Raw genomic sequence first — 26,413 nt, 5'->3', positions numbered from 1 at the left:
TCATAATTGTGAAAAACTGGAAGCAATCCAAGTCTCCAAATCAGCAGAATGTATGAACAAACTGTTATATATTCATTCAATGAATTCTACACAGCAATAAAAAAAAGGAACAAACTATTGATAGATACATAGCATGAATGAAACTCAAAAGCATTATGTTGAGCAATAGTAGCCAGATACAAAAAGAGTACATGTTTCATAATGCCATTAATTTGAAATTCAAAAACATGAAAACTAACAATGGTGATAGAAATCAGGACAGTTATTAGTTATCATTGGTAGCTGACAGTGGTTATGAAGGATCATAAGGGAACTTTCTAAGGTGATGGAAATTTTCTGTGTCTTGATCTGAGTGGTTGTTGCAAAGGAATATGCATATGTAAAAATGTATCAAGTTGTGCAATTAAATTTTTGCATTTACTATATGTAAATGATATCTCAATATAAAAGAAAGTACAGAAATAACCAAATGGTAGGAGGAGAAAGTTCTAGAAAACATGTACATATAAAAGGCTATCAGAATAGTGAAACTTCTATCCAAGGGTAATGAAGGATGGGGAGAAGGCAGGCAGTGATGAGTTAAAGTATCACATTTATTTATTTATTTATTTATTTATTTATTTATTTTTATTTTTACATTTTTAGAATAACAAAAAATATTTTACTAAAACATAAGATTTACAGAAGTTTCCAGACAAGCCATACAAAATGGTCACAAGCTTTTTCTTGAAGGAAGGATTCCACTTGACAGTAAAGTCACAATGTTATTAGTGAGGGCTGTGATGTGTGTTTAATGTTCCCATTTTGGTTCAAACAATCAAGCTTGTCCCTCTACAGCATCTAAATAAAGTTAGGCTTGGCTAGAGAGCATATTCGAAAGAACTGGTTAGCTGCTTTTAACCAATGCAATTAGATCACCATAAAAAGGGGGAAAGGAGCCCATAAAATTAAAATAAAACTACCTCTCCCCCTCAAAAATAACAATAAAGAAAAACACCCACACCCCTGCAGCTAACCCTGACAACTACCTTCATTCACAGTGCTTTATACTTAAACCATGATGGGGGAAATGAATAAAAGCAGAGGGGCCACTGCTTTTAAACGTTTGACAACAATCCAGATGGTACTTCTAGCCTCTGCTCATGCTTTACAACAGTGAATCAGGACAAGACATAGATTTTCTAGGTGCATTTAATCACCAAAGGACTAAAGATGACTGGGCTTTTATTCTGTAATGTGTCTAAGACATGTCCGTCAAGTGCAAACAAAAAAGGGAGAAGTCGTGGCAGAACAGGAGAAGTGATGCACACCTGATGATCGCATGGATTTTAGATATCATTCACGGCATATAGCCTCGTCCGTGCTCTCGCTGTTTCTATGGCTTGGGCTTTGCTGGTCTTCCACTGTTCCGCTACATCATTTGCTAACGGATCATCTGGATTGGGAACACTTAACAAAGCCTGGATCGATAGCAGAACTGTGCGGACCTGCAGTGCTGGGGACCACTTATCTTTCAAAATATCTAGACATATTTTTCCCAACTTGCCTACATTAGGATGATAAATTTTGGTCATGAAACGTACTTTAGGGGCTGCCACCGGGTATTCCTCTGGAAGGAATACTTCAAGTTTAAAAGTCCCTCCCTCAAAGGGGGAATCCTGGTGGCCAGCAGTGACCACATGAAAATAACGGGCGTCGCTCTCATCTGGTTCTGCTTTAATGCCAGGTTCTGGTTCTGCCGGCAAACACTGGGTCTCCTTGATAATCCCGCGGGGCAGCCCAGACGTCTTGTCAGATCCCAGAGTTCGGCCTCTGCTCTCCACCCTGGCTCCGCTCACCTCACTCACCAGTCTAAAGTATCACATTTAAAATGACCCTTGAAAGAGGGAAAAGATTTGAATCTAAATAAATGTAGTGTGAAGTAAGAGAAGGGAAAGAATATTGCAGGAGAGAAAACATTGCACATGGCATAATCTGAAAGTTTATGTTTTCCCCCAAGTTCATTTGTTGAAATCCGAGTCAGCAACGTGGTGAGACTGGGAGGTGGGATCTTTTGAGATGCTTAGGTCATGAAGGTGAGCCCTAGCAAATGGGATTAGTGCTCTTATAAAAGAGTCCCCAGAGAGCCTCTTTGGCCCTTCCACCATGTGAGAACACAAGTGAGTGGGCCCCATCCATGAGGAAGTGGGCTCGCACCACATACCGACTCTGCTGGCACCAGGATCTTCAAAGATCCTAGCCTCTAGAACTATGAGAAATAAATGTTTGTTGTTTATAAGCCATCAGTTTACAGTAGTTTTGTTATGACTACAACACACATTAAGTAATGAAGATCTAAACTGAGGTGGATATAATGGGAACAGAGAAGAGGTCAGTAATATTACAGAGCCAGAGTAGGGCTGACTTGCCAACTCAAAAAACAGATGCCAGAGCTCAGAAGAGAGGTCAGAGCTAACAATGGCTGGAGAGTCCTCCTTAGAGTGGTGACATGCTGCAGTTGGTTAAAAAATATTTGTTGGGAGGATGAATGAATGGACAAACAGAAAGGTAGACAGGAGTAGGGAGGAAGATTGAATCAGTTTATCAAGAGAAATACATCAGGTTTAGTCATATAAAATTGCTGATAGTTTACCTTTGTTTGACCTTCTAAAAACTTCAGTTTCATATGACTCAGTCTAATAGATAAAGAAAATTGGTATATTTTCTTATGGATATTCTCTCCATTTAGGGAGAAGAAAAGTCAGAGAAAGGACAGGGAAACACAAAATAATGAAAATAAGAATGAAAGACTTTATATCTTTTGGGAAATGTCTTGCCCTAATTTAAAAATGTCTTATTAGAAAAAACTCTTGCCCAAAGACATGAACTGACAATTTGCAGAAGCTACACAAAGCCAAAAGGCTTAAGAAATGTTCAGCATCACAACAATCAGAGAAATAAGCACTAAAACCATGGGAGACCATTCCAAAGTTGTTGTTTTTTTTTTAAATAATAGCATATATTTCTGGCAAGGGTTTAGTAAGACATTCTCACACATTTCTTTCAAAAATATAAATTCGGGATCCCTGGGTGGCGCAGCGGTTTGGCGCCTGCCTTTGGCCCAGGGCGCGATCCTGGAGACCCGGGATCGAATCCCACATCAGGCTCCCGGTGCATGGAGCCTGCTTCTCCCTCCGCCTGTGTCTCTGCCTCTCTCTCTCTCTCTCTGTGACTATCATAAATAAATAAAAAATTAAAAAAAAAATAAATAAATTCATAGACTTTCTAGAGAGCAGCATATCTGTATATATAAAATTCTTTAAATTTTTCATATCTTGTGACTCAGTCATTTCACTTCTAGGAATTTGTCCTAGAAATTTATTATGTGCATAATTTAAAAATCACATAAAGATATGTGTATAAAAGATGTTTGCCATCTTATTTATAATACAATAACCTTAATGTTCAATAATAAATTAAATGTCCTTTAAAGGGGAATTTAAGAATATCACTGTTATTTTTTAAAATCATCCTTTTATAAGGATACTTAATAATATAGCAGAAAGCTCACCATAAATCTAATCACCAAAATAACATTTTGAAGTTGTCCCCCTTTTGATGATGAGGAACATAAAGATATCAATAAAAAGAATATCCATAAAAAAATACACCCAAATCCCACATGGCAGGATTATAGTAAATGTGCATTTTTGCTCTTTCTGTTTTCTTTTTTGTTTTTAACAACAGCTTGGATTGCCTAAACAATTTCAAAACAAACTGTATTATTTATTTTAAAAAATACACTGCTCTCAAGTCGTCAGGCAGCACTCGAGGCAACCCAGAGGGTATGTGTGAGCCACAGGCACATCTCTTTAAAGGAATGCAGCAGACAGTTCAGTTTAAACTGACATCTGCCCTCATTTTTCAGGCCTCTATGACTATAGAGGTACTGAGGCAGAGGGTAAACTACTAAACAGACTTAGGTGGAGAAAGGGCACCAGAAGTACAGCATGGGGTCCATGGGTTGCTTCCCTAGTTTTGATTCACTTCTCTGGACAAATTCCTGTTCTAATCTGTAAAGTCCTCCCTGTCTCCATTACCTCAGAAGTTCTTGACCTTGGTGTGACAGCTGATTCTGAAGCCCTAAGAATCTGACCTAACTTCCTGTTTGTCACATTTACTTTCTTTGAGATCTTAATCCTTGTGCCCCAGAGCTAGACTGGTGAATTGTATCCTCCCTCATTGGTCTCTGAGTTTCAGGAATTAGACTTGGCCTTTAGCCCTGACTGAACTGTTTCAGCAATAGTCATGGCAGTTCCACAAGAATTCCTCAACCCCTTCCCGTGGGCATACTGACTTCCACAAAATATTATTTATGTGTATATAGATTTAGACTCACTTCTACAAGGGACTTGAAGAAGCTTATAAAAATACATGCAATAAACTAGAATAAGGTTATTTAATCAATTATGGGCACATAAACCATGAATCTTATTTTACTACTTCACTATTCCATACGCATAGCTTTTTTCCACAGGTCATAAGATGGCTGCTATATCTCTTAAGATCACAGTTACATTCCAGGCAAAGGAAGAAGGGAAAAATACAGCACTACAGACTTCTGCCTACCTTTTTCGGTCAGAACTGAGTCTCATGGCCACCTTTGGCTGTTAGGTAGCCTGAGAAATTGAGTTTTTAACTGAGCCCCTTGCTGCCCTGAACAAAATCAGGGTTCTGTTAGTTAGAAAGAAGGGGCACACATAGCAATCAGGCAAATAATAACAAGTACCTCGCCAAGAAACCGATACAAACTGGGTAGATGTTACCAGAAGTGTGTGCGGTCCAAAAAATTTTTCCTTATGTCTTTATGAATATTTATATAATATTATATGATTATATAAGTTTCCTAAAAACTGAAAATGCAATAGCCTAGATAATTACCTATAGAACATCTTAGGGTTCCCATTTTCTTTGTTATTTCTCCCCTCTGAGAATTTCCCCTCCTTTAAATTAATAATAGAATCTTAATGATACATTTAACAGAAATTTGGCAATGTGTATCAATACTCATGAAAATGTTCCTGTTTTGACTCACAATTAGGGTTGCCAGATTTAACAAAAAAAAAAAATTGTGGATACTCGGTTAAATTTGAATTCCAAATAAAAATAAACCTTTTTAGTGTAAGTATGTACCAAATATTACATAGGACATACTTACGCTAAAAAACTATTGATGGTTCATCTGAAATCCCATTGTAGCTGGGAATCTTGTGTTTTATGTAGTAACCCTACCCATATTACTGCCCCATGACTTCATCCCAAGAAAATAATACAAAAGAAAGAACAAGGGCCCTGCAGTGACAGAACAGTGGAAAACTAGAAACAAAATAAATGCCCTGAAAGAAAAGTAAATAAACTATGGTCATTCTAATCTATGGAATAGTATTCAGAAAAATAAAACTATGAAATATTAAAAATTATAGAAGAATATTCAAGCTTTGTGTATGCTGTAATTAAAATTCCAAAATTGCATGTAAATAGTAGGAAGATTAAAAAGGCGTAAAGAGTTGTGTTTATTAGAAAAGATTAGAAAGGTTTTCCCTCCTTCTCAACTTTTGGAATATCTTTATAATCTTTGTAAAATGTTCTGCTAAGAGAACACTGGTGAATTATCAAGTTGAGTGACCAGCTAGGTTTGCAAGTAAGGAAAATCAGTCTCATTTTTCTCAGGAAGGGGCTGAACCACCTGCCTTTCAGGTCATTGCTTTGCAGGGTCCAACAGAATGCCTCTCTGAAAACAAGACCTAGGGATTGGAGCAGAGAAATGGAACAAGATTTTAGTGGCCATGTAGCATTTGCCACATGTCAAGGGTATTAAACTCAATAATCTAAGTGAGAAAGGTCAACTCTATTATCCACAGTTATATGAGAGAAACAGAAGCTCAAAATTACTTGCTCGGGAGAATACACCCTCCCACAGGCGAGGAGAATCAAGGGAACAGACACAAAATAATACCTGCATTCATCTAAGAGACTTTTGTGTTGAGTAAGTACTCTTTGCATCTCTGAGCATGTCTCTCTAGAGCTGGTGAACAGGTTATTGTAATTATATTCAATGAATGGCATGCCTTCCTTTTTCAAGAATGCACACTTAAAGCTGTTTTTCTAATGGTGGTAATGGATTTGTACAATCACCTACACGTTCATCCCACTGTGGCTCACCTGGAGTTCACATCTGCGCAAATGGCCAGGAGGGAGAATTCAGGGAATAGAGTGAAGCAGTGCTAAACCAGCTTCCCCAAACACCCCCCTTCCCTTAGAAATCATGTCAGGCCTCTTAACTAATAGCTGCTCACAGCATTTCTGAGCTTATGTAATGCTTCCCTGTCTCTTTGAGGGGAACTGTTAATCTAGACTCCTGGGATGCCTTAGCACTAACTGAGTGAAATATTTATTCTGACAAAGTGTATGAGATTGAGAGAATCATTTCACCACTGCCTGGAGAAGAGTCAGCTATGGTGGTGGCCCCACCCCATGGTTCTTCCACAGGTACAAGTTAGTTCCAGCTAGCTTATGGAGGCGGATTATATCCATGAATGTGTATGTGGAATGGAAATTTTTTAAGGCTGGGCCAAGAAAGGAAAGAAGACAGGGGGGAGAAATATAGGTACCTGTGGCACTAAGGGCCTCTAAGATCCTTTGGAAAGTAAAAGGTAAAACAGACCTAGTAATAAGCCTATAAAAATAAGATAAATTAAAAGAAAGCTATGATAAAAGAGAAAAAGAGTGAGAAGTAATATCCTTAAGGGCCCATTGACAAACTTTCAATTACATTTTAAGCCAGGTTTTAGAATCCCCACTCTGTCCTTTCCCCTTCTCAAGAAATATGATCCTGCCCACAAAACTCAGTGGACCTCAGCAGGCCTCACAGCCCATTCACTTTGGCCACTACTGATTGGTCCAGGAGCACTTAGCAAACTTGAAGCCCACATTGGTGGGCTAGATATCAACTGACTTCACTGGCTCTAGAATCGGACCTCCTCCTCAAGTCTTCTCAGCTGGCTCCCCACCCCTTCCCCCACCTCAGAGTACCCTAGGGATTAGTCCCAGGCCTACTTCTCTACCCAGTAGACACAATCTCTCTAGGTGATCTCAGCTGGAGCCCAGGTTAGAATTAGCTCCCAAACTCTAATCACCAGTCCCCACCTTTCTCATGCTCTAGATTTATTCATCCAAGTAGCTGCTTGACATCTCTATTTGGATGCCTAGTAGGCATCTCACAATTGAACACTGTCCAAACCAGAAATTTAATTTCTCCCCTCAGTCCTGTTCCTTTCCCAGTCTTCCCATGGCAGCAAATGTCAATTCTATGCAATTAGTTCCTCCAGAAAAACACTTAGTCATCAACCTTGATTTATCCCTTTCTCAACGCCCCACAACTGGTGCACCTGCAAATCCTGTAACGTCCCTAAATGGCTGGCTCTCACCAATTCCACCACCACCAGCCTGACCCAAGCCACCAACATCTCTCGCAGGGATTAGTGCAGCAAGCAGCCTCCTCCCTGGTCTCCTCGCTTCCACACTGGCCCCTTTGCATTCTGTTTTGCAACATATCCGTCAGAGTGATCTTTTAAAAATGTGAATCAAATCATGGAGCCCATTTAAGATCTTCTAATGGCTTTCCATTTCACTTAGAAAAACTCCTAACTCCCGACTAAGCTACAAGTCCCTTGATGAATTGTTCCATGCCCCATCTCCCACCGCTCGACCCCTCATTCATTATGCTCCCATCACTACAGCTTCTTGCTGTTCCTTTTACCCATCACTTTCATTCCTGACACAGGGCCTTCACAGACTCTGCTCCCTTTGCCGGGACTCAGGTCTCCTGGATCTCTACAATTCTGGTTCTGCTCCTCATTCAAGTTTATCCAAATACTACTTTCACTCCTTTCTTTAAAGTGGCACAACATCCCCCATCTCTCTCTCTCTCTTTTTTTTAAGTCCAGTTTGCCAACATATAGTATAACACTCAGTATAACATCACGTGATGTGCCTTCCTTAATGCCCATCACCCAGTTACCCCATCCCCCATCCACCTCCCCTCCTGCAACCCTTTGTGTGTTTCCCAGACTTAGGAGTCTTTCATGGTTTATCATTCTCTATCCCATTATGTTACTTTATTTTTTATTCATTTACCTATATCTGAAAGCACACTGTTCATTCATTCATTTGCCTGTTTATATGGTTATCGTCTGACCTTCCCTCTGGAGGCAAGACTTAAAACACGCACTGGAGCATGGTAGTCACTCATTAATACTTGTCACAGGAATGCAGATGAGTTTTAGAGCCTGTAGACAGTCAGCGGAACTTCTAGACCTCATGGGTCATAAATACTCAAGGTTGGGAGTCTTACTGAACCTTGGGAAGAAGTCAGCTAAGAGGAGAAGACTCCAAGGTGAAAGAAGCCAGGCAACTCCTCAGGGCTACAGAGCATGGAGGCTCATGTGCTTCCATTTCCAGTTATCTTCCTCCGGCAGCTAGAAGCCTGGGTAGCCTGCTCACATGCCAGGGCCTATGTTTGAATCCATCTGTTGTATCCTTTCCTCCTTTACCTGAGCTGGCTTCATTGAGCATTTGTTTCATGCACACGAAGAGCACTGAGTACCAGTTTAGAGCAGAAACTGCAATGCTAGCTACCAGCTGCCTGTTCTCCCTTTTCTAACCCTAACACAGGTAAATCACCCTGAGGAAGTGAGCTGGACAGAGAGGATCCTCTGCACAACTGTGGGATTTCTCCATTTTACAGGGAGATAAACTGAGACCCAGAGGTATAGGCGTCTTTCACATGACAGCCAGCTAGGCCCTGGCAAAGTTAGAATTTCAAGACAGGAAGGATTAACTCTTCCTCTCATGAAAGATGATCTCTATACCTAGTACATAGAACCCACTCTTTTGAAGACAATCACAGCATGATAGCCTTTACTTTCCCAAAAGGGGAATATAAACAACTCTGCCATCCAGAACACAATTTTCATAAAATAATGCTTTGAAGCCATAACTGTGTATTTCTTTAAAAAGATTATGAGCGTAACAGCAAAGAGCCCTATCTATAGCAACAACTGCTGCCATTTTAACAGTCCTTTTCTCACACACCTCCTACAGCTAATTACTTGACAGCTTTATATGATTATTAACTATAATGCATAATTAATACATTGGATTACTTTCCCTTTGCACATCTGAACATATAAAGCAATCTGCCAACATTTAAGGAAATCCCATCATGCCACGAGGCATTAAAGCATATTTCAGGAAGTGAGAAATTAAGACACAGGGTAATGGCAAACTTGCCCAAATATTATAAAGCACATCCAATGAAGTGCCACAGCAATGAGGCAGGACTACTGATTTTTCTATTGCCAATTGCTCATGACTTGTCAAACAATGGCAAAGACCTGATTGCAAACTCCTAGCCATTCAACTGCACTTTTCAAGCCTTTTAAATAAAAATAGATCCCTGCTGCCACCCTCCTTCTTTAAAAAAAAAAAAAAACCGCCCAGGAAACATAATTCATCTCTCTTCCAGTGACTTCACACAAAAGGGTAATGGCACGCGGTGTGTTGTCAGCAGCCAGCCGTGTTTGCTATTTTCACTTCTCACCTAAGAGTTCCATTATTCTGAACAATCTCAAGCAAATACCTTTATTTAAACCACCCCCGGCCAACCTTTATTGCCTAATACTAGGTTCATCTTGACAGCTTCCTATAAGCATTTATTTCAAGACTAGCCTGCAGAATTCCAAAAACAATATACCATGTCACACCATGGTATTCTTTCACATAGCACAAATGGAGGCTGAGGCAAGCCAAATATTTCAGAGGGTTTTAAAGGTTGGCTCCTGAGTATATTATTGTTCTGTTCCTGTCAGAGTTGGTCACGAAACTTCAGGGGGGACCTCAACTCCATTGGATTAAAGTATTCTTGGTAGAGGCTGGGTAGGGAGAGGGAATTTTCATAGTTGTTCCCACTAATCAAAGAGTAAGACTTGGGAGTTTCATTTTACTTGGAAGGAAGACTCTCAAATAAAAGCAGGGGCTCTGGGGAACCTCTGGGGGATACTAAAATTCTGTGACCACTCCACACAATGGGCATGGAGGGCTTGGGGCCCCCGCAGAAACTGCAATTACAAGCAGACATCAGGACTGGCCTGTGTCCTACCTAACCACTGGTTCTCCAATTATACGCTACTAGAGAGACTGAGGGACTCCAGCTGGTCTAGGTCTCCAGCCCACTCATTAGGCATTAAGGCCAAGCTTCTAGGAGCATACTAAGGCCTAAGGATTTGATATATGGGACAAGTTTGCTGTTGAGAGTTTGAAGAATGGAGTTTTGTGTGGTTTGGTTTGGTGTTTTTATCCTCCAAAGTTTGATGCTTAGACCATCTGCAAGATAATTACCTGTGGCATTTGTTAAATATTCAGATTTGTGGGCCCCATCCTTATGTTTTGAATCTAAGCACTTGTATCTATATTTTATATAGGCTCCCCAAGTTTGAGAACTACTCCCTTAAGAATAGAAGCAATAAAGGGAGTCTTATGACTACTTCTCTTGGTGGTTTGTCTCTTATTGTCAAAAAAAAAAAAAAAAAAAGGTAAAACAAAATATTCACGCTTTCAATAATGTTAGAAAATGTACTGTTTACCATAATGTCAATAAATCACATGAATACAATATGACCAGCCTACAACTGAGTCTGCTTAGAATTCAAATGCATTAGCACATTATTTTTAAGGTTAGGTCTCCAAAGAATCTTTGGTATTCACTGTCTCAACAAAGCCCCTCTCCTACAGAAATTTGCCTTTAATAGTACTGGTGTCTTAACACCAACAAAAACAAGACTGTGCCTTGGCACAAACAGTCCCTGGGCTTAAAAACAGTTTAGTACTGTAAATGGGCCACTGATTGACTGAATGTTGAGGAGCATTCAGAAAACAGGAAGGTAAAAACCCTTTCTTTGGTTTCCTACTCATGCACACTCTCTCTCCTCTTTCAAATTAGCGCTCCCTTTTTCCTTTTTTTTTTTTTTTTTAAGATTTTATTTATTCATTTGAGACTGAGAGATACAGAGAGAGGGAGCGTGAGCAGTGGGAGAGGTAGAGGGAGTAGGAGAAGCAACACTCCCCAGTGAGCTAGAGCTTGATGTGGGGCTTGATCCCAGGACCTGGAAATCATGACCTGAGCCCAAGACAGATGCTTAATCATCTGAACCACCCAGGTGTCCCAGCACTCCTTTTTTATGAATCCTCCCATTGGCTCAGCCAGCCAGCTAAAATACAGCACACATACCTTAAGCAAGACATCATACTGGTATTTAAAGATGATTCCCTTTTTATCATAAGAAGAAAAATAAAGATAGAACATTGTCATGAGCTGATGTTTATGTTGCCCCCAGATTCCTACATTGAAGTCCTAACCACAAAGTGATGTAACTGGAGGTGGGGCATTTGCAAGGGGATTAGGCTTAGATTCAGTCAGGAGGGTGGAGCCCTTATGATGAGATTTGTACCCTTATATGACAAGAAGAGAGAATCTCTCTCCATGTTCATGCGCCATGCACACACAGAGAAAAGGCCATGTGACCATACAGCAAGGAGGCCATCTGCAAGCCAGGGAGTGGCTCCCATCAGACAGCAAATCTGCTGGCACCTTAATCTGGGACTTCCCAACCTCCAGAACAGGGAGAAATAGGTATCTGTTGTTTAAGTCACCCATTCTATGGCATTTTGCTATAGTAGCCCCAGCTAAACAGAAATCATTTCATAAACGTATTATAAAAATTAAAGAGCTCAGCTGCAAGCCTCTTTACAAGGCACTAGAGAAATGCTCAGCTGGGCATGGCTGATGCTTTCACCAATACCAAGCCTAATGGAACCATCCGCTGCCAGACCAATCCTAGAAACAAGAATTTGGTCTGTTGGCGGGAATGTGAGCTAGGAGTTGCCCTAGCTGGTTTGAATGCAGGGGATCCTATGCAGGATCCTGTGTAGGGGATCCTAACCTACGGCTTTGCCTTATAGCAATCATAACAAAAGGAACAGAGGGATCCCTGGGTGGCGCAGCGGTTTGGCGCCTGCCTTTGGCCCAGGGCGCCATCCTGGAGACCCGGGATCGAATCCCACGTCGGGCTCCCGGTGCATGGAGCCTGCTTCTCCCTCTACCTGTGTCTCTACCTCTCTCTCTACCTCCCTGTGTAACTATCATAAATAAATAAAAATTAAAAAAACAAAACAAAAGGAACAGAGTTGAGGGTTGTATTTAAATTGTCTTCCTAAATCTGACTTCATTACCCACCACTCTGCTCCCTCCTTGAAGACAAGTACTAATGCTGACACAGCTAAGTTAGCTAATTGTAGTCTACCTCTAAGATTGCAAAAAGGAATAAAAAGGCATCAGCATTTGTCCTAAGACACTGTCTCTTTGTGCTTAGTATTTTCAAGTTACAGCCCTTTAGACAGCAGTAATTTGAAGAGTAAAACTCTCTTTGAAGATATGATTGACACAGGAGCTCTCTGTCCCTAACAGAAACTGATAAAAACGTAAAAGTCTCTTTAAATTGCAGTTTAAAGTCCCCAAGTCCTTCTCCAAATAAAATGAATGCAGAGGATCCACCTCCCTTCAACATCCATTCCAAACGGTCTAAAATATGCAACCTCTATAGAGAACAAAGAAAGAAAGAAAAACATCATTATGTGTTACTTGATATTTGAAATTAATATTTCCTCAGCCACTGCTAGAATCATTGTTTTTCTTTCTGATGGGAAGTATCACTCAAGAAGTCTCCAGCTTAAAAAAAAAAAAATGAGAAAGTTTTCAAGATAACACATGGTTAAATAGAAACCTCTTCTGTTCAGAAGACTTTCTGGCAAAAGAAACAGCGCTCCCTCACAGCAGGGTGCATTTGTAATGGGGCTGCGAATTCATGGGAGCATTTGGCCTGCCTTTCCATCGCTGGCTAAGGCCCTTCTACCACATCTCTGATTTAAATCACTCTGCAGTCCATGGGTGAATAATGCAGTAATGGACTCAGAACAAAAACAAGAATTACTACTGAGACATGCACATCTCCTCCCCCTATTTCCAAAGAGCAAAAGAAAAATCAATGTATTTCACTCCTTTATTTATTAACAATGATTCTTTTTCTTTTGGTGTATAAGAATCGAAAAAATAGCTGCAGAAGGCAAGACTCTTAAACAGAAAAAATATACGACCTGAGTGTCTCCCCTATCAGTGGGTTCATAAAGTCTGACTCAACCCTAAAATGGCAACAGCACAACTTTGCCTCTGAAATTGTCTAATTAAACCTACAAACCCAAGCCAAGAAGACACTTTCCTTCAATTGAAACAACCCATGAATAGTATTTCAAACCAGCTCTGAATGGTTTGGACTTAAACACACCATTCTGAAACCCCTTACTAGCCTTCCCATAAGCAGTCACAGCATGATGGCTGCCGTCATGAATATCAAAGGTGTAGCGCCCCTGTGGATGGGGACAGGGACCCTTTCCTGTACAGCAGCTTGGATTCCAACTGGGTGATTGAACATAAAGCTAATGCTTTCCTCACCCGATCATCACCTCAACAGAGTAACATCCTTATTTTTGATTAAAGCAATATGTAATTTACATTGTTATGACTATGAACCCAGACTGCCATGCTTGAAGTACTGCCTCCAAAGGGTACCACTTATGTGGCTTTGTACACCATTTTCCGTAATTGTAGGAAGAAAACTGTGTCCACATCCATTTCATGAGTTGCTGTGAGGGTTAAGTGAATGATTATGTGCAAACACTGAAAAGAGCGCCTGGTATAGGATGAGTGCTCTCTAAATGCACAATCAGAATAGATTTCCTTTGTTGTTCATCCTCTTTTCTTTGCCTCACTTTTCATTTACTTAATGTTCTATATAACTTTCACTATTATATCCTGAAAACTCCCACAAGTTTCTAAAATTCTTTTCATTGCATTTATTACACGATGTAGTATTCACTGGCCTTCCTTAAAGATAGCTCTCTTGGAGTGCTCCATCCTCCTGTTACAATCTGCCCAGGCTCCATGGCCTGATGTACACTTGAAATCAGGCATTTCCTTCTCTTTCTACTATGTGGGTTCTTGACTTGATTCCAGGTCCCATGTCTTCCTCCTTCTTTTTCTTTTTTTAAGATTTTATTTATTTATTCCTTAGAAACACAGAGAGGCAGAGACAAGGCAGAGGGAGAAGCAGGCTCCCTGCAGGGAACCCAATGTGGGACTCAATCCCAGGACCCTGGGATCACACCCTGAGCCACTGAACCACCCAGGCGTACCCCTCCTTCTTGATTTATACTCCTTTTTGATGATGTACATCCTCCAGCATATTCCTAGTCAAGATATACAGGAGTTAAGTACCTTCAGTTATATAATTTTGGAAATGCTTTTCTTCTACCTTTACATTTGCCTGAAGTTCTGCAAAATATAGAATTCTAATTGGAAATAATTTTCCTTCAAAACATTGAGGGCAATGTTCCAGCAACTGCTAGCTTCCAGTGTTTCTGTTGAAACTTCTAGTTCCAGGAGCACCTGGGTAGCTCAGCGGTTGAGCATCTGCCTTTGGCTCAGGGCATGATCCTGGGGTCCTGGGATCAAGTCCTGCATTGGGCTCCCTGCAGGACGCCTGCTTCTCCCTCTGCCTGTGTCTCTGCCTCTCTCTCTCTCTCTCTGTGTGTCTCTCATGAATAAATAAACAAAATCTTTTTAAAAATCAAGTCTAGTCCTCCTTTGATAACTGATTTCTTCTTGTCTCTGATAGTTTCTAAGTTTTTCTTCATTCCTGGTATAAAATTTCATGATGATATGCATCTCTTGTACTGGGTACCCAGCAGGCCCTTTAATCTGGAAATTCATACCCTGTGGGGAATTTTCTTGTTGTTTTTTTCTTTTCTGATCTCTTTCATGTTCTTTTGGAATCCCTATTAGTTGGATGTTGACCTCTTGGACTTTCCTCCCCTGCTAACACTTTTCTCTCCTATTTCCTTCAGTTCTACTTTCTAAGAGTTCTTCAACCTTACTTTCCAACGCTTTATTTTTATTTCTGCTCATAGTTTTAATTTCCAATAACTTCTTTCATTTTATCAAAATCCCTTTCTCGTTTCTAGTTCGAGAGGTGCAATAACCTCTCTTACCTCTCTAGAGATACATAATAACTTATTTTTAATGTTTTCTTCTGTTGCTTGCATTCTTTATTTTTCTTCTAGATTCCTCTTTTTTTATCTTTCTTTTTTTAAGATTTTTATTTTTTTATTCATAGAGACACAGAGAGAGAGAGAGGCAGAGACACAGGCAGAGGGAGAAGCAGGCTCCATAAGGGAACCCGACGTGGGACTCGATCCTGGGCCTCCAGGATCACACCCCAGGCTGCAGGAGGCGCTAAACCGCTGAGCCACTGGGACTGCCCTAGATTCCTCTTTTCTCTTCTTCATTTTTATCTTCATTTCTTATATAGAAACTCTCCTCACCTATCTGATGGGACTTGGCTCTCTGTTCATATTTAAGAACTCTCTAAGTTCATATTAACTACAGTCTCAAAAAGATAAATGGAAGTTCAGGGAGAGTGGGTGGAATTTACAGTAAGTGATTGGCAGGAACTTGTCATATTGTTGGGAGGTTTACAGATATCCGTATCTTTGTCTTTGCTAGTCACCTTCCCAAAAAAGATGTTCTTCCATCTTCTGTAGTCCTGTGCATGCACATGGCTTCAGTGGGTGAGGAGGCAGGGAGTCTCATCCTAGATTTTCACTTAACTCAGAGTTTCTTAACCTCAGCTCTATTGACATTTTGGGGCAGATAATTCTTTGTTGTGGGGGCAGTCCTGTGCATTGTAGAATATTTAGCAGAATCTCTGACATCTACCCACTGGATGCCAGTGACTAATTCCCACCAAGTTGCAACAAGAAAAATGTCTACAAGTATTGCCAAGTATCTGCTGACTTGTCCTACAGTCTGGAAGCTCCCAAGTTCATCCCCTCTAGACATAAACCTATCTGTGCAGAGTGGAGGAAAAATACTTGTCTGGCATCACAAGTGAGGGAGGGAATCAGCTCCACCTTCAAAGATATCTAGTGCCACCAATATCTGAGCCTGTCTTCACTTTGTAACACAAAGCAGCTTGCTTATTATTGGCTATAGCAGGAGGAGCTAAAACCCAAATCAGTTACCATTAATCCAATTACTTTCCATATCTCAAAATTCTGTTGGCATCTCTTGTATGCAGTCATCTCTTCCCTATTCTTTTTGCCCTCATGAGTTAATGCTGTGTAATCCTTTCTCTGACATTTTAGTGGTATTTAGGATGGGGGAGAGTAAACGTACATTATAAATATTGCATTTGGGTATCATGTTTAACCTGAAACCTCTCAAGTCTTTAATTCTCAGATTCTGGTAAATGAAAGTTAACAATTCTCATAGCAGCAAGGAATGCATAGCCTATGCACTTTTCATGACTGTAAAAGAGCATACAGGTCTTTGGTGTGTACATTTTATCAAAATCCCAGTGTTGAGTGTTAGAAAAATACATGAAATCAAAAACATTATACTAAGACCAAAACAAACCAGAACCAGATCTCATCCCAACCCCAGTCTGATGAAGCTTGAGTTATTTCAAGATTGAGCAATTAGTCTAATCTACCAATAAATCTAATATTATGATCAATAAATTGAATGTAACCACTTTCTCTCTTATATTAAAGATGAAATTCTGTATCTCAGAAAAACACATCAGGAACATCATCATCCCTCAAAAGTCAAGTGGCCCTCAGAACTACATTTGTCCTCCTATTTCTTTCATGCCCACAACTGCCAGCATCCTGCACCAAGCCACCATTCATCACTTACCTGGACTCCTGTTTAGTCTGCCTGCCACTATTCAATCTAGTCCTGTCTATCCTCTATTACAGTAATCTTTTCAAAGAGCTAATATGTTCATTTCACATGCCCCTCACCCCTTAAAAGTCAGTGACTTCTCATTGCTCTTGGGAGGAAAACTGAAATCCTTAATATGCCTAACACATCCCCACAAGGCTAGTCCCTGCCCACTTCTCTAATCGCCTATCCTAATGTGCTTTCTCTAGCTTCTTATGCTCCAGTCACACTAACTAGCCTTTTTCCATGCTCCTCCCACCATTGGCCTTCATCTGTACTATTCTTTCTTTCTGGAATGCCTGGAATTCCTGGAATGCTATTTACCCACACAGCCCCTTCAACCAGTTATTTCCTACCCATCCATCAAATTTCAACTCATCCATAGAGTCAAGAGCCTTCCCTAACTCTATGCCCAGAGAGTTCCTTTTATTTTACCTAAGATTTGTAATTTTTTGCCATCACATATAAACTCTTCATGTCTCTATGTTCCTCTGCTCCTCTATCGACTGTAACTAGTAGAGAAGGGACCATGCCTGTCTTACTCATTACTCTGTCCTCAGAGCCTTACCTTGCCAGATATTTAGGAGACACAAACAACTGGCCACTTGTATAAATGAATGACTTCACTAAGTTCCCATGAGTTAAAGAATTACACTATGTGCTCTAGATGAAAAACTACTTTATAGTTCTTTATGAGTGACTCTTCAGTATGATTGACAATTGAGGTTGGGTAAGAGGAAATGCATTTTTATCATAAAGGGTTTGATCAAATGAGTTGAGAGAGTTGAGCCGGAGATTGTTACATGCCAACATATTCATTCTCTCCTATCTATATTATTGGGTGACAAAGTGTCCCACTAAAAATATTTACATTTCCCCAGCCTCCCTTACAGACCAGTATAGTTAGTGGGATTTAAAAAATAAAACAAAACAAAAATATGGAGGGTAAGGCTTTGAATATTGATTCAGCTGGGAGTTATCGCTCTATGCCTCTTCTTTTCTCTATCTTTCTACCTGGAGCATAGATGTGATGGCTCCAGCTCCAGCAGCCATATTGGACTACAAGGCTATCTTTTTTTTTTTTTTTCCTCTAGCTGTATTGAGATTTAATTGACATATAATACTGCATAAGTTTGTGGAGGCCGAGAAAAATTAAGGCCATTCCACCTCAAGTTTAGCATTAGCACAAGTACAGCCATCTTAGGTCCCTGTGAATAAGAGCTGAACTTTACAGGAAAAACTGCAGAATGTCCTCAATGTCCTTGGCAGGGAATCCCATATCAGAAAGACAACAGAGCTCAGAATTTCCCTAGGCAGAGAATCCCATATCAGAAAGACAACAGAGCCCACACCCGTGGTAGAAAGTCCCATATTAGAATGAGAACAGAGCTCAATGCCCTTGAAAGCCCCATATCAGAATGTAAACAGAACTTGAGAAATTCCTCCACCCCTTCTGAAAATCCAGCTGTAAAAAACCCAGACCAGCCTATAAAAAACCCAGCTGTAACCCACTTCAGGGTCCAAGTCCCTGCTCCACTGTGTCGGATATACTTGGACCCAAGCTCGAGCTTGCTAATAAACCCTCGAGCGCTTGCATCGGTGTCAGCTCCTTGGTGGTTCCTCGGATTCGCAATCTGGGCACAACACATTCCAAGACCCCTAGCAATGCCTGAGACTGAGGATGCTACCAAGCCCTACATATGCTGTTTTCTCCTGTACGTACATACCTATGATACAGTTTAATTTATAAATTCGGCACAATAAGAGATTAACAACAACAAAAATAAAATAGAATAATTATAATAATATGGGGTAATAGGGACACCTGGGTGGCTCAGTGGTTGAGCATCTGCCTTTGGGTCAGGGCATGATCCCGAAGACCCGGGATCGAGTCCCACATCAGGCTCCCTGCATGGAGCCTGCTTCTCCCTCTGCCTGTGTCTCTGCCTCTCTCTGTGTGTCTCTCATGAATAAATAAATAAAATATTTAAAAAAAATAATATGGGGTAATAAAAGTTAGGTGACTGTGGTCTCTCTCAGAATATCTCATGTTCTCACCCTTCTAGTGATGATGTTAGGTGATACAATGCCTACATGAAGAGATGAAGTGACATGAGTGATGAGTGACATAGGTACTGTGACAAGTCTTACACTACTATTGACTGGCTGACAATTCATCAGAAGGAGTTTCCTTCTGCGCAGTTGTCCCCAAGGAAACTGAAACCTCGGGAAGCGAAACTGCAGCAAGCAAAACCTCAGCTAAGGGGGGACTCTGGTACTTCTGCCTCCATGTCCTGTACTATTTTCACTACCCCATCCTGCCTTGTGATACTGTGATTTTATAACAGGAAGTAAATGTTTGATCTTCCTCCCAGTTCCTAGCAAGTTGCTCCTAAAACCCTTGGATGTTTTCTAAGTGTTGAGAATGGTAGAGATGGGTTTTTTTTTATGTTAATGAGGTGACTTTTGGAAAGCCTGAAGGTCATCTCAGGATGAGAGCTGATCACCACCAGAGAAATCAACCCTGTGATTAAAGAATTCAAACTCAGTCCCCCTTCAGGCCTCTGGGGAGTAGAAGAGGCTAAAGATTGAGTTCAGTGGCCAAGGACTTACTCAGTCATGCTTCTATAATGAAGCCTCCATAAAAACCCAAAAGGATGGGTTCAGAGACCTTCTGCATGGAGATGTGGGCAGTGATGTCTTGGGAAAGCATGGAAGCTCTTAGTCCCTTCCCACATACCTTGCCCTATGCATCTCTTCCATCTGGTCATCTCTGAGTTTTATTCTTTTATAATAAACTGACAATCTAGTAAGTAAAATGTTTCTCTGAGTCTGGTGAACCACTCTAGCAAATTAATTGAACCCCAGGAAGGGGTTATTGGAACCTCTGGTTAATAGCCGGTCAGTCCAATGCACAAATGACAGCCTGGACTTGTGATAGGCATCTGAGTGGTGAGGACAGACTTCAGGACTAAGCTCTGACCCTGTGGAATCAGTCATTATCTCCAGGTAGATAGTGTCAGAAGTGAGTTCATTGCTTGCGGGTGTGGGGAGAAACACACACTAGAGTTGGTATCAGAATTGAAGCCTGAAAGCCAGCAATTATCTTGAATGTGTGGTTGACTTCACCAGGCCCTGATAATGAGCAAACGTTCTTCTTCACAGGATTAATCAGTAAGAAGTTCTTGTGGATTGAATTATGTCCTCCATAAAGATACGAAAGGATGAAGTCCTAACTCCTAGTATTTGTGAATTCATCATTATTTGGAAATAAGGCCTATGCAGTGAAATAAAATTACGGTCAGGTCATGCTGGACTAGGGAGGGCCCTAGGAAAACCTGAACACAGAAACACACTAAGAGCAGAATATCTTATGAAGATAGAGACCAAGATTGGAGAGATGTGTCCAAAACCCAAGAATGCAAAGGATTATGGGCAGCCACCAGAAGCTGGAAAGAGGCAAGGAAGGATTCTCCCCAGAGCTTTCAGAGGGAGCATGATCTTGCCGACACCTTGGTTTCAGACTTCTAACCTCCAGAATTATAAGAGAACAAAATTCTGTTGTTTTAAGCCACTCAGCTCATGGTGATTGTTATAGCTGCCCTAGGAAACTAATATGGAGGTTGACCCTGACTTTGTGCTATTTTGGCTTTAGCAGGAACATATATGTTGTTAAAGCGTAAAGTTATGTCCATGTCTTGTGATGTAGGAGTGGGGCACCAGTCAGATGGAGGTGGGAATGTGTCTAGTATTTCCTCCTGCCCAGTCCAGGAAGGGAGAGATGAAAGGGGACAGATGCGGTGGGGGAGAGGCAGAACCAAATGTGGTGGGTGGCTTGGACTTAAGAACCAAGCTGGGCCAGTGAGATGTGATCAAATAACAAGTATTCAGGATGGTGATTCAGGAGGCCTCCTTATTGGACCAGAAGACTTGAAGGACCTCATTTTTTCCACTCACCAAGATTAGGGCCACAGAAGGTAAATCAATTTGGCCCTGTGTTTAGTCTTTGAACATCTGTTAGGATTGGACCAGCTAAAACCCAATGAATAGCAGCTGGCTCAACTTTACATTTTGTCTTATGCCAAAGATGCTGTTAGTGGGTTCATTATAGGGTTCAATTAACTGAAGCAAATGCTTAAAATCACTGGGGAGATAATTACTCAAAATGTACACCCTGAAATGTATGAAATTACTAATGATACAAACTCAAGCCAAGAAAATATTTTTTTTTTTTTAAATTAAACGAAGCAGGGGATAATGGAACTGAATGGTATCTCAAACTCACTTTCATTGTTAGGCTTGTTTCATGGTAGAAGTTCTAGACAGTTTCCAGGAAAAAATAAACATTTCAAAGATGATAATTCTAATAGTTATGACATTCTCTTAGACCAGTCACCTTTCAATGAAGCCAGTGAAATGAAATAAATGTTGCCAAAATTTTCCTTTGATTGGGGTGACCAACCCATCCCACTATGCCTGGAAAACTTCTGGATTTGGCCCTTAAGGGCCCACCTTCCAAAAACCCCTCAGTCCTGGGCAAAGTGGTAGTTTGTCACCCTACCTCTAATAAATGAGAAATGGTCATGTGATCAAGTACCTCAGGGCAGGAGACTGATTCAAAGATCCAAAACATATATTCAAAGAGTAATTGTAGGAATCAGATAGGTCCAAGAGATGAATCCAAAATGAGGCTAACAGGCTGAAGATCAAAGGTCACTTTTCAAGTGGACTCACACTGGTAACCTCCAGCTTCTCCCTGACCACTCCTCACTCTCCCTTTGCTCAGCCCTCACTATTCCAGGGCTCAGCCATGGGCCCCCTCTTTTCCTATCTATGCTCACAACCCAGGTTATCCCACCCAGTCCAGGATTTAATACCACTCCTAGACTGACAACCCCTAAATCTCTCTCTCTAGCATTCATGCCTCTCCACATCCATACATTCAACTGGTGACTTAACAACCCCTCTTGGGTCCAACTGGTACTTTAACTTAACATGTATAAGTTTGCTGAGCCTGCCATGAGAAAGTCCTGCAGTCTGAGTGACTTAAACCACAAATAGTGATTTTCTCACAATTCTGGTGGCTTGAAGTCCAAGACTGCAGTGTCAGTAGGGTTTTTCTTTAAAGACCTCTCCCCTTGACTAGTAGATGGCCAGCTGTCTTCTCTCTCTGTCTTCACATTGTCTTCCATCTGTGTATGTCTATGTCCTAAACTCTTACAAGAACAGTGGTATTAGATTAGGGCTCTAATCCTTTTGCCTTGTTCCATTACTACTACTGCCCTTTTCAAGGCACTGTCATATCTGGGGTTACAACAAACCTAATGAGTCTCCCTGCTTCAGCTTCTACTCCCTACAATCCATACGTATCAAAAGTAACCACTGCTTAAATGTAAAAAAAGGAACATGCTACTTCCCAACCTAAAGCTCATGGATAGATTCCCATTGACCTTAGAACAAATCCAAAACCAATGCCCTGGCCTGCAAGCCCCTGTGTCCTGGGCAGCCTGATATTTAGCACTTCTCTTTTCAGGATAAGAGAGAGATCAGAGTATTTGTCCTCTGCATTTCTTCCCCACCAGGGTACAGTTTGGTGTGTCTCTCAGTCCAAGACCTTGGCCCCATCAGGCCTCCCTCTCCTCAGCTACTGCTCTGTTTCCAGAACAATTCTTCCCTTTAGCCCTTTAGGCCTGAGGATTCTCAGAGCTTCCAGTAGCTCCTGGCTCCTGGCATTTACCATCCCTCAATGGTTTCCTTAAACTTGTTGACATCCTATAAATAATTCGTTAACTATACTCTCCTCAATCACCTTTTTTATATGTTCATTTATTTAATGATCATTAATCGAGTCATTCTGTTAAGGCCTTTGTCATACACTGTAAAAGAAATAAAGATGAATAAAACTGGTCCTTCCCTGTGGAGAGTTTTCAGGATCCTTGGTGTCCTGGGCATCTTTCTTCTTCTCACACTAGACCCTGTTCCATCAGACCAGTTCCAAGGAGAAACTCATCCCAAACATTTAACTTTCGCCTATATGACTTAAAATGTAAATGTATTAGTTAGTTTTAAAATAAAAATTTTTTAAAAAGAGGAAAGTCCTTATTGAAAAACAATAAGTCTATATCAAGATACAGAATTGGTCCTTGAAATATGATTTATTGCTTAAGCCCATTTGAAGTGAAAAATGTGTCCATACACATTAAGACTAGCATGTTCTCTTAAAACTGGAAGCACATTAAAAATAACAAAAAGTAATTATAGCAGTAATTCAGACAATGCTTTGTTGCATTAATGTAAAAACCTAGTTTATGAAACACTCTTAAAGAAATGCAATCATAAACCTTCTAAGAAAACACCAAAACTGGGAGCTCTAAAATCTTGTACAGTAGGACAACAGCTATGAGGAGAGGACCAGCTTTCATGGAGAAATTAGAAAGATTTGAGATTTGCACCTCAACTGTAAATTCTAACTTCTTCTGTAAGTACTTAGAAACAATTTGTTTCTTAAAGAGTTCAATTTTCTATATGTAATGTTAAGTGCCCTCTTGATTTCCTAAAGTTACGTCCACAACTACATCAGTCCAGAATGGTAAATAAATATCAGCAAGCCAAATTCTAGTCCAGTGTCTATCTAAAGAATCAAAATTCCAAGTCAACATCAAGATTTTGTTCACATAGTTATAACATGGAAGTTCCATATGCCAATGTCAGATAGTGATATTTAGGCTGATGTTATCATTAATAAAAAATCAGAAATAGTGCTCTGTCAAAAAAGAAGAGCAAAAACTTATTTGACCTTTCCATTTAGCACTCAGTGGGGAAAAAAAAAACCACACTTTTTCATCTTACTGCAACCCAAAAATCCAGAAATAAAATCAAAATTATTTTTATATTTCTCATTTATCAACACCTACCAGAAAAAAGGTCTCATTAGCTAGCATACGTAGCACACCTAAGCAAGTTGAACAAGCTTCATTCGGATCAAGAAAACCAAATATATTGCAAATTTCTTCCTCAAGCAGGAGCTTTTCATAACTAAATTCAAGACTGAATAAATTACAAGATGGTACTTCCAGATATTTTTGTTAATATGACATTAAGTTTTGAAAATCCCACAATAACCAGTTTTTACAATTTTACAATTTACAATCTAAGTCATTTTTATGAGAGGTCTTGAAGGAGGTTTTTCCAGCTCTTCCCAAAGAAGTCAATTTGTTAAGCAGAAGCCCACTCCCAGAGGGCTTTGCCCTTGGGAGACCACTGAAAGAAAGTAAAGCTGAAGCTTCAAGAGTATAGCTGGGAAAAATTGCCCCAAACTTGCAAATGCTTCAGGACTCAAACAGTTATATGTGCCCGTGTGTTAATAGTAGCATAACTCCCAGTAGCCAAAAGGGGAACAACCCATGTCCATTGACAGGTAAACGGATAAACAAAATGTGGTATATACCACAGTGGACTATTATTCAGTCTGAAAAAGGAAAAAGAAATTCTGGCACACGTGGAGGAACCTTGAAGACTTAGTGCTAAGTGAGATATGCCAGTCACAAAGGAAAATACTGTAGGACTCCACTTAGGTTAGGCACCTACAGGTAGCCACATTCAAACACAGAAAGTGGAATGGTGATTGCCAGGGGCTGGGAGTCGGGGGGTCATAGGAGGGAATAAGAAGGTATTTAATGAGTACAGAGTTTCAGTTGGGAAAGATGAAAACATTTTGGAGATGGCTGGTGGTGATGGTTGCACAATATGTGAATGTTACTTAGTATCACTGAACTGCATACTTACAAATGGTTAAATGGCACATTTTATGCTATGTATATTTTGCCACCACCCCCATCCCCCAAAAAGCAAATGCTTATAGGAGCAGACAGGCCTGGAGGGTGAGTAAAGCAGGTTGAGGTTTGTAATGGCAGGAAGAGTAGAGATTCTGGCGACCCAGGGTGCGTGTGTCCTCTCTAAAAACAACAGGTGTTGCTCAGCTCACTGACTGCTGTTGTGTAGGAACTGGACCTAGCATTACAGGCAGATATTATGATTTTTCAAGAGAAGTCTGAAATCTACATTTTTATGAGACATCTATTTTTTTTCAGTTGGCAACAAATTTTTAAAGTTCCAAAAACACTACATCTGCAGGCCTCCAGCATACAGCTTTTGCTTTAGACAGTGAGTTGACAGCATTTTCTGTAGGCATGAAGGCCACAAGATAGAGAGGAGAAAGCTGAGTTCTGAACAGCATCAGCTGGTGCAGAGGAATCATATCCAGCATGTGTGGCTGGCCTAGCCATTGAATCCAAAGCATCCACGTGTATCACAACCATACCTTATTCTAAGAAGCTACAAATAAGTGAAAACAGGGTGTTTTATGTATGTTTAGTTTTGCTTTTGTATATCTGAAATGACAGCCTTTAGGATTCTTGCACGTATAAGAACAGGCTGCTCATGTATTGGCCAGTTTAACAGATTTTCACATTATTCTCAGATAAGAAATGAATGTTCCATGGAAGAAAGGGTGGAATAAAAATGTGAGTGGCATTTATCCAAATCACGTGAAGGACCACTTAGCAGTGTGCACACCCTAACTCTTGCAAATGGGGCTGTGGGAACCTGAATTTTAAAACAAAATCAATGTTTTAATCTTCTGTCTCACAAAGTTGGGAGACAGGGGTGGTAATTTCAAAATAATAAAACTGAATAAACAAACATTCATTATTAAAATTATTTAAAATAATGTTATTATTTTAAAAATGCAGCTCCGGAACAGAACTGATAGCCCTTAAAATGCATCCTCTGTTCTTCAAAATAACAAATTTTATTTTTTGCGTTTATCCTATTATTCCTATTATATAGATGAAGCCAATAATGTCTTTAGTGTAAAAATGCAATTTGAATTAATTGATTGCTAGGCAGTGATATTCGATTAAATTTAACAAGTGTTTCCTGAGCACCCTTGGTATGATACGTAAAGATTGTGTCCATCCACTTTCCCCACCATCAACATTCCACCCAAACAACCTAGCTTACATTTCAAATGGGGCAACAAAGAAAGCAAACACGAAACAGTGAGATGGCAGGAGAGAGGAGAAACCACCCAGGAGCTTCCCTTGGGGTTTCACATGTGCTATAATATCCTCAACATTTTGTTGGGAGTCACTTTTGCCAGGGCATAAATATTAGAGCTGGAAGAGACACCACAGGGCATTCAGCCATCTTCTGCCTCAGTAAGTAAGGATTTTATCCCTGTTGGACAGATAAGGCATCTGAGGCTCGGGTAAGGGATTTTTCCAAAGCACATGGTAAGTGCGAGAAGGGACCAGAACCCAGATTCCTGCTTCCAGGGCAAGATCCCTCCTGCCCCAGTCCACTGCCCATTGCATCACCAGCAGCAAGGACTCTTCACTCATTCAAGACGCATTTAATGAGCATCTTCCTTCAGTGGGACAAGCTCTACCCAGTCCTACGATATGTTTGAGGTTCAGCTTG

The 26,413-nt window shown here is 40.5% G+C and overlaps 2 protein-coding genes across 18 annotated transcripts in view; both read right to left on the bottom strand.

Annotated features, from left to right (window-relative positions):
* Positions 1–26,413, bottom strand: part of NCALD (neurocalcin delta) — a 377,474-nt gene that overhangs the window by 325,945 nt on the left and 25,116 nt on the right. The gene's annotated exons all lie outside the window — the stretch shown is intronic.
* LOC112916930 (ubiquitin-conjugating enzyme E2 N-like) lies at positions 1,329–4,634 on the bottom strand. Its single transcript, XM_072733688.1, has 2 exons — positions 4,609–4,634; positions 1,329–1,851 (listed from the first exon to the last, which is right to left on the bottom strand). The coding sequence occupies exons 1-2, from the start codon at positions 4,632–4,634 to the stop codon at positions 1,329–1,331; spliced, it is 549 nt and encodes a 182-aa protein (XP_072589789.1).

This window comes from Vulpes vulpes, chromosome 13 (genome assembly GCF_048418805.1).
Source record: "Vulpes vulpes isolate BD-2025 chromosome 13, VulVul3, whole genome shotgun sequence".
NCBI classification, from domain to species: Eukaryota; Metazoa; Chordata; class Mammalia; order Carnivora; family Canidae; genus Vulpes; species Vulpes vulpes.
The sequence above is the reverse complement of the archived record's forward strand: the minus strand, read 5'-3'. Positions and strand labels throughout refer to the sequence as shown.

Coding starts and splice junctions, on each gene's coding strand:
- LOC112916930 (XM_072733688.1), bottom strand. CDS start 4,634: ATGAGACTCAGTTCTGACCGAAAAAG. Junction 1,852..4,608: donor CTCAGTTCTGACCGAAAAAG/GTAGGCAGAAGT, acceptor GTGATACTTTAG/ACTGGTGAGTGAGGTGAGCG.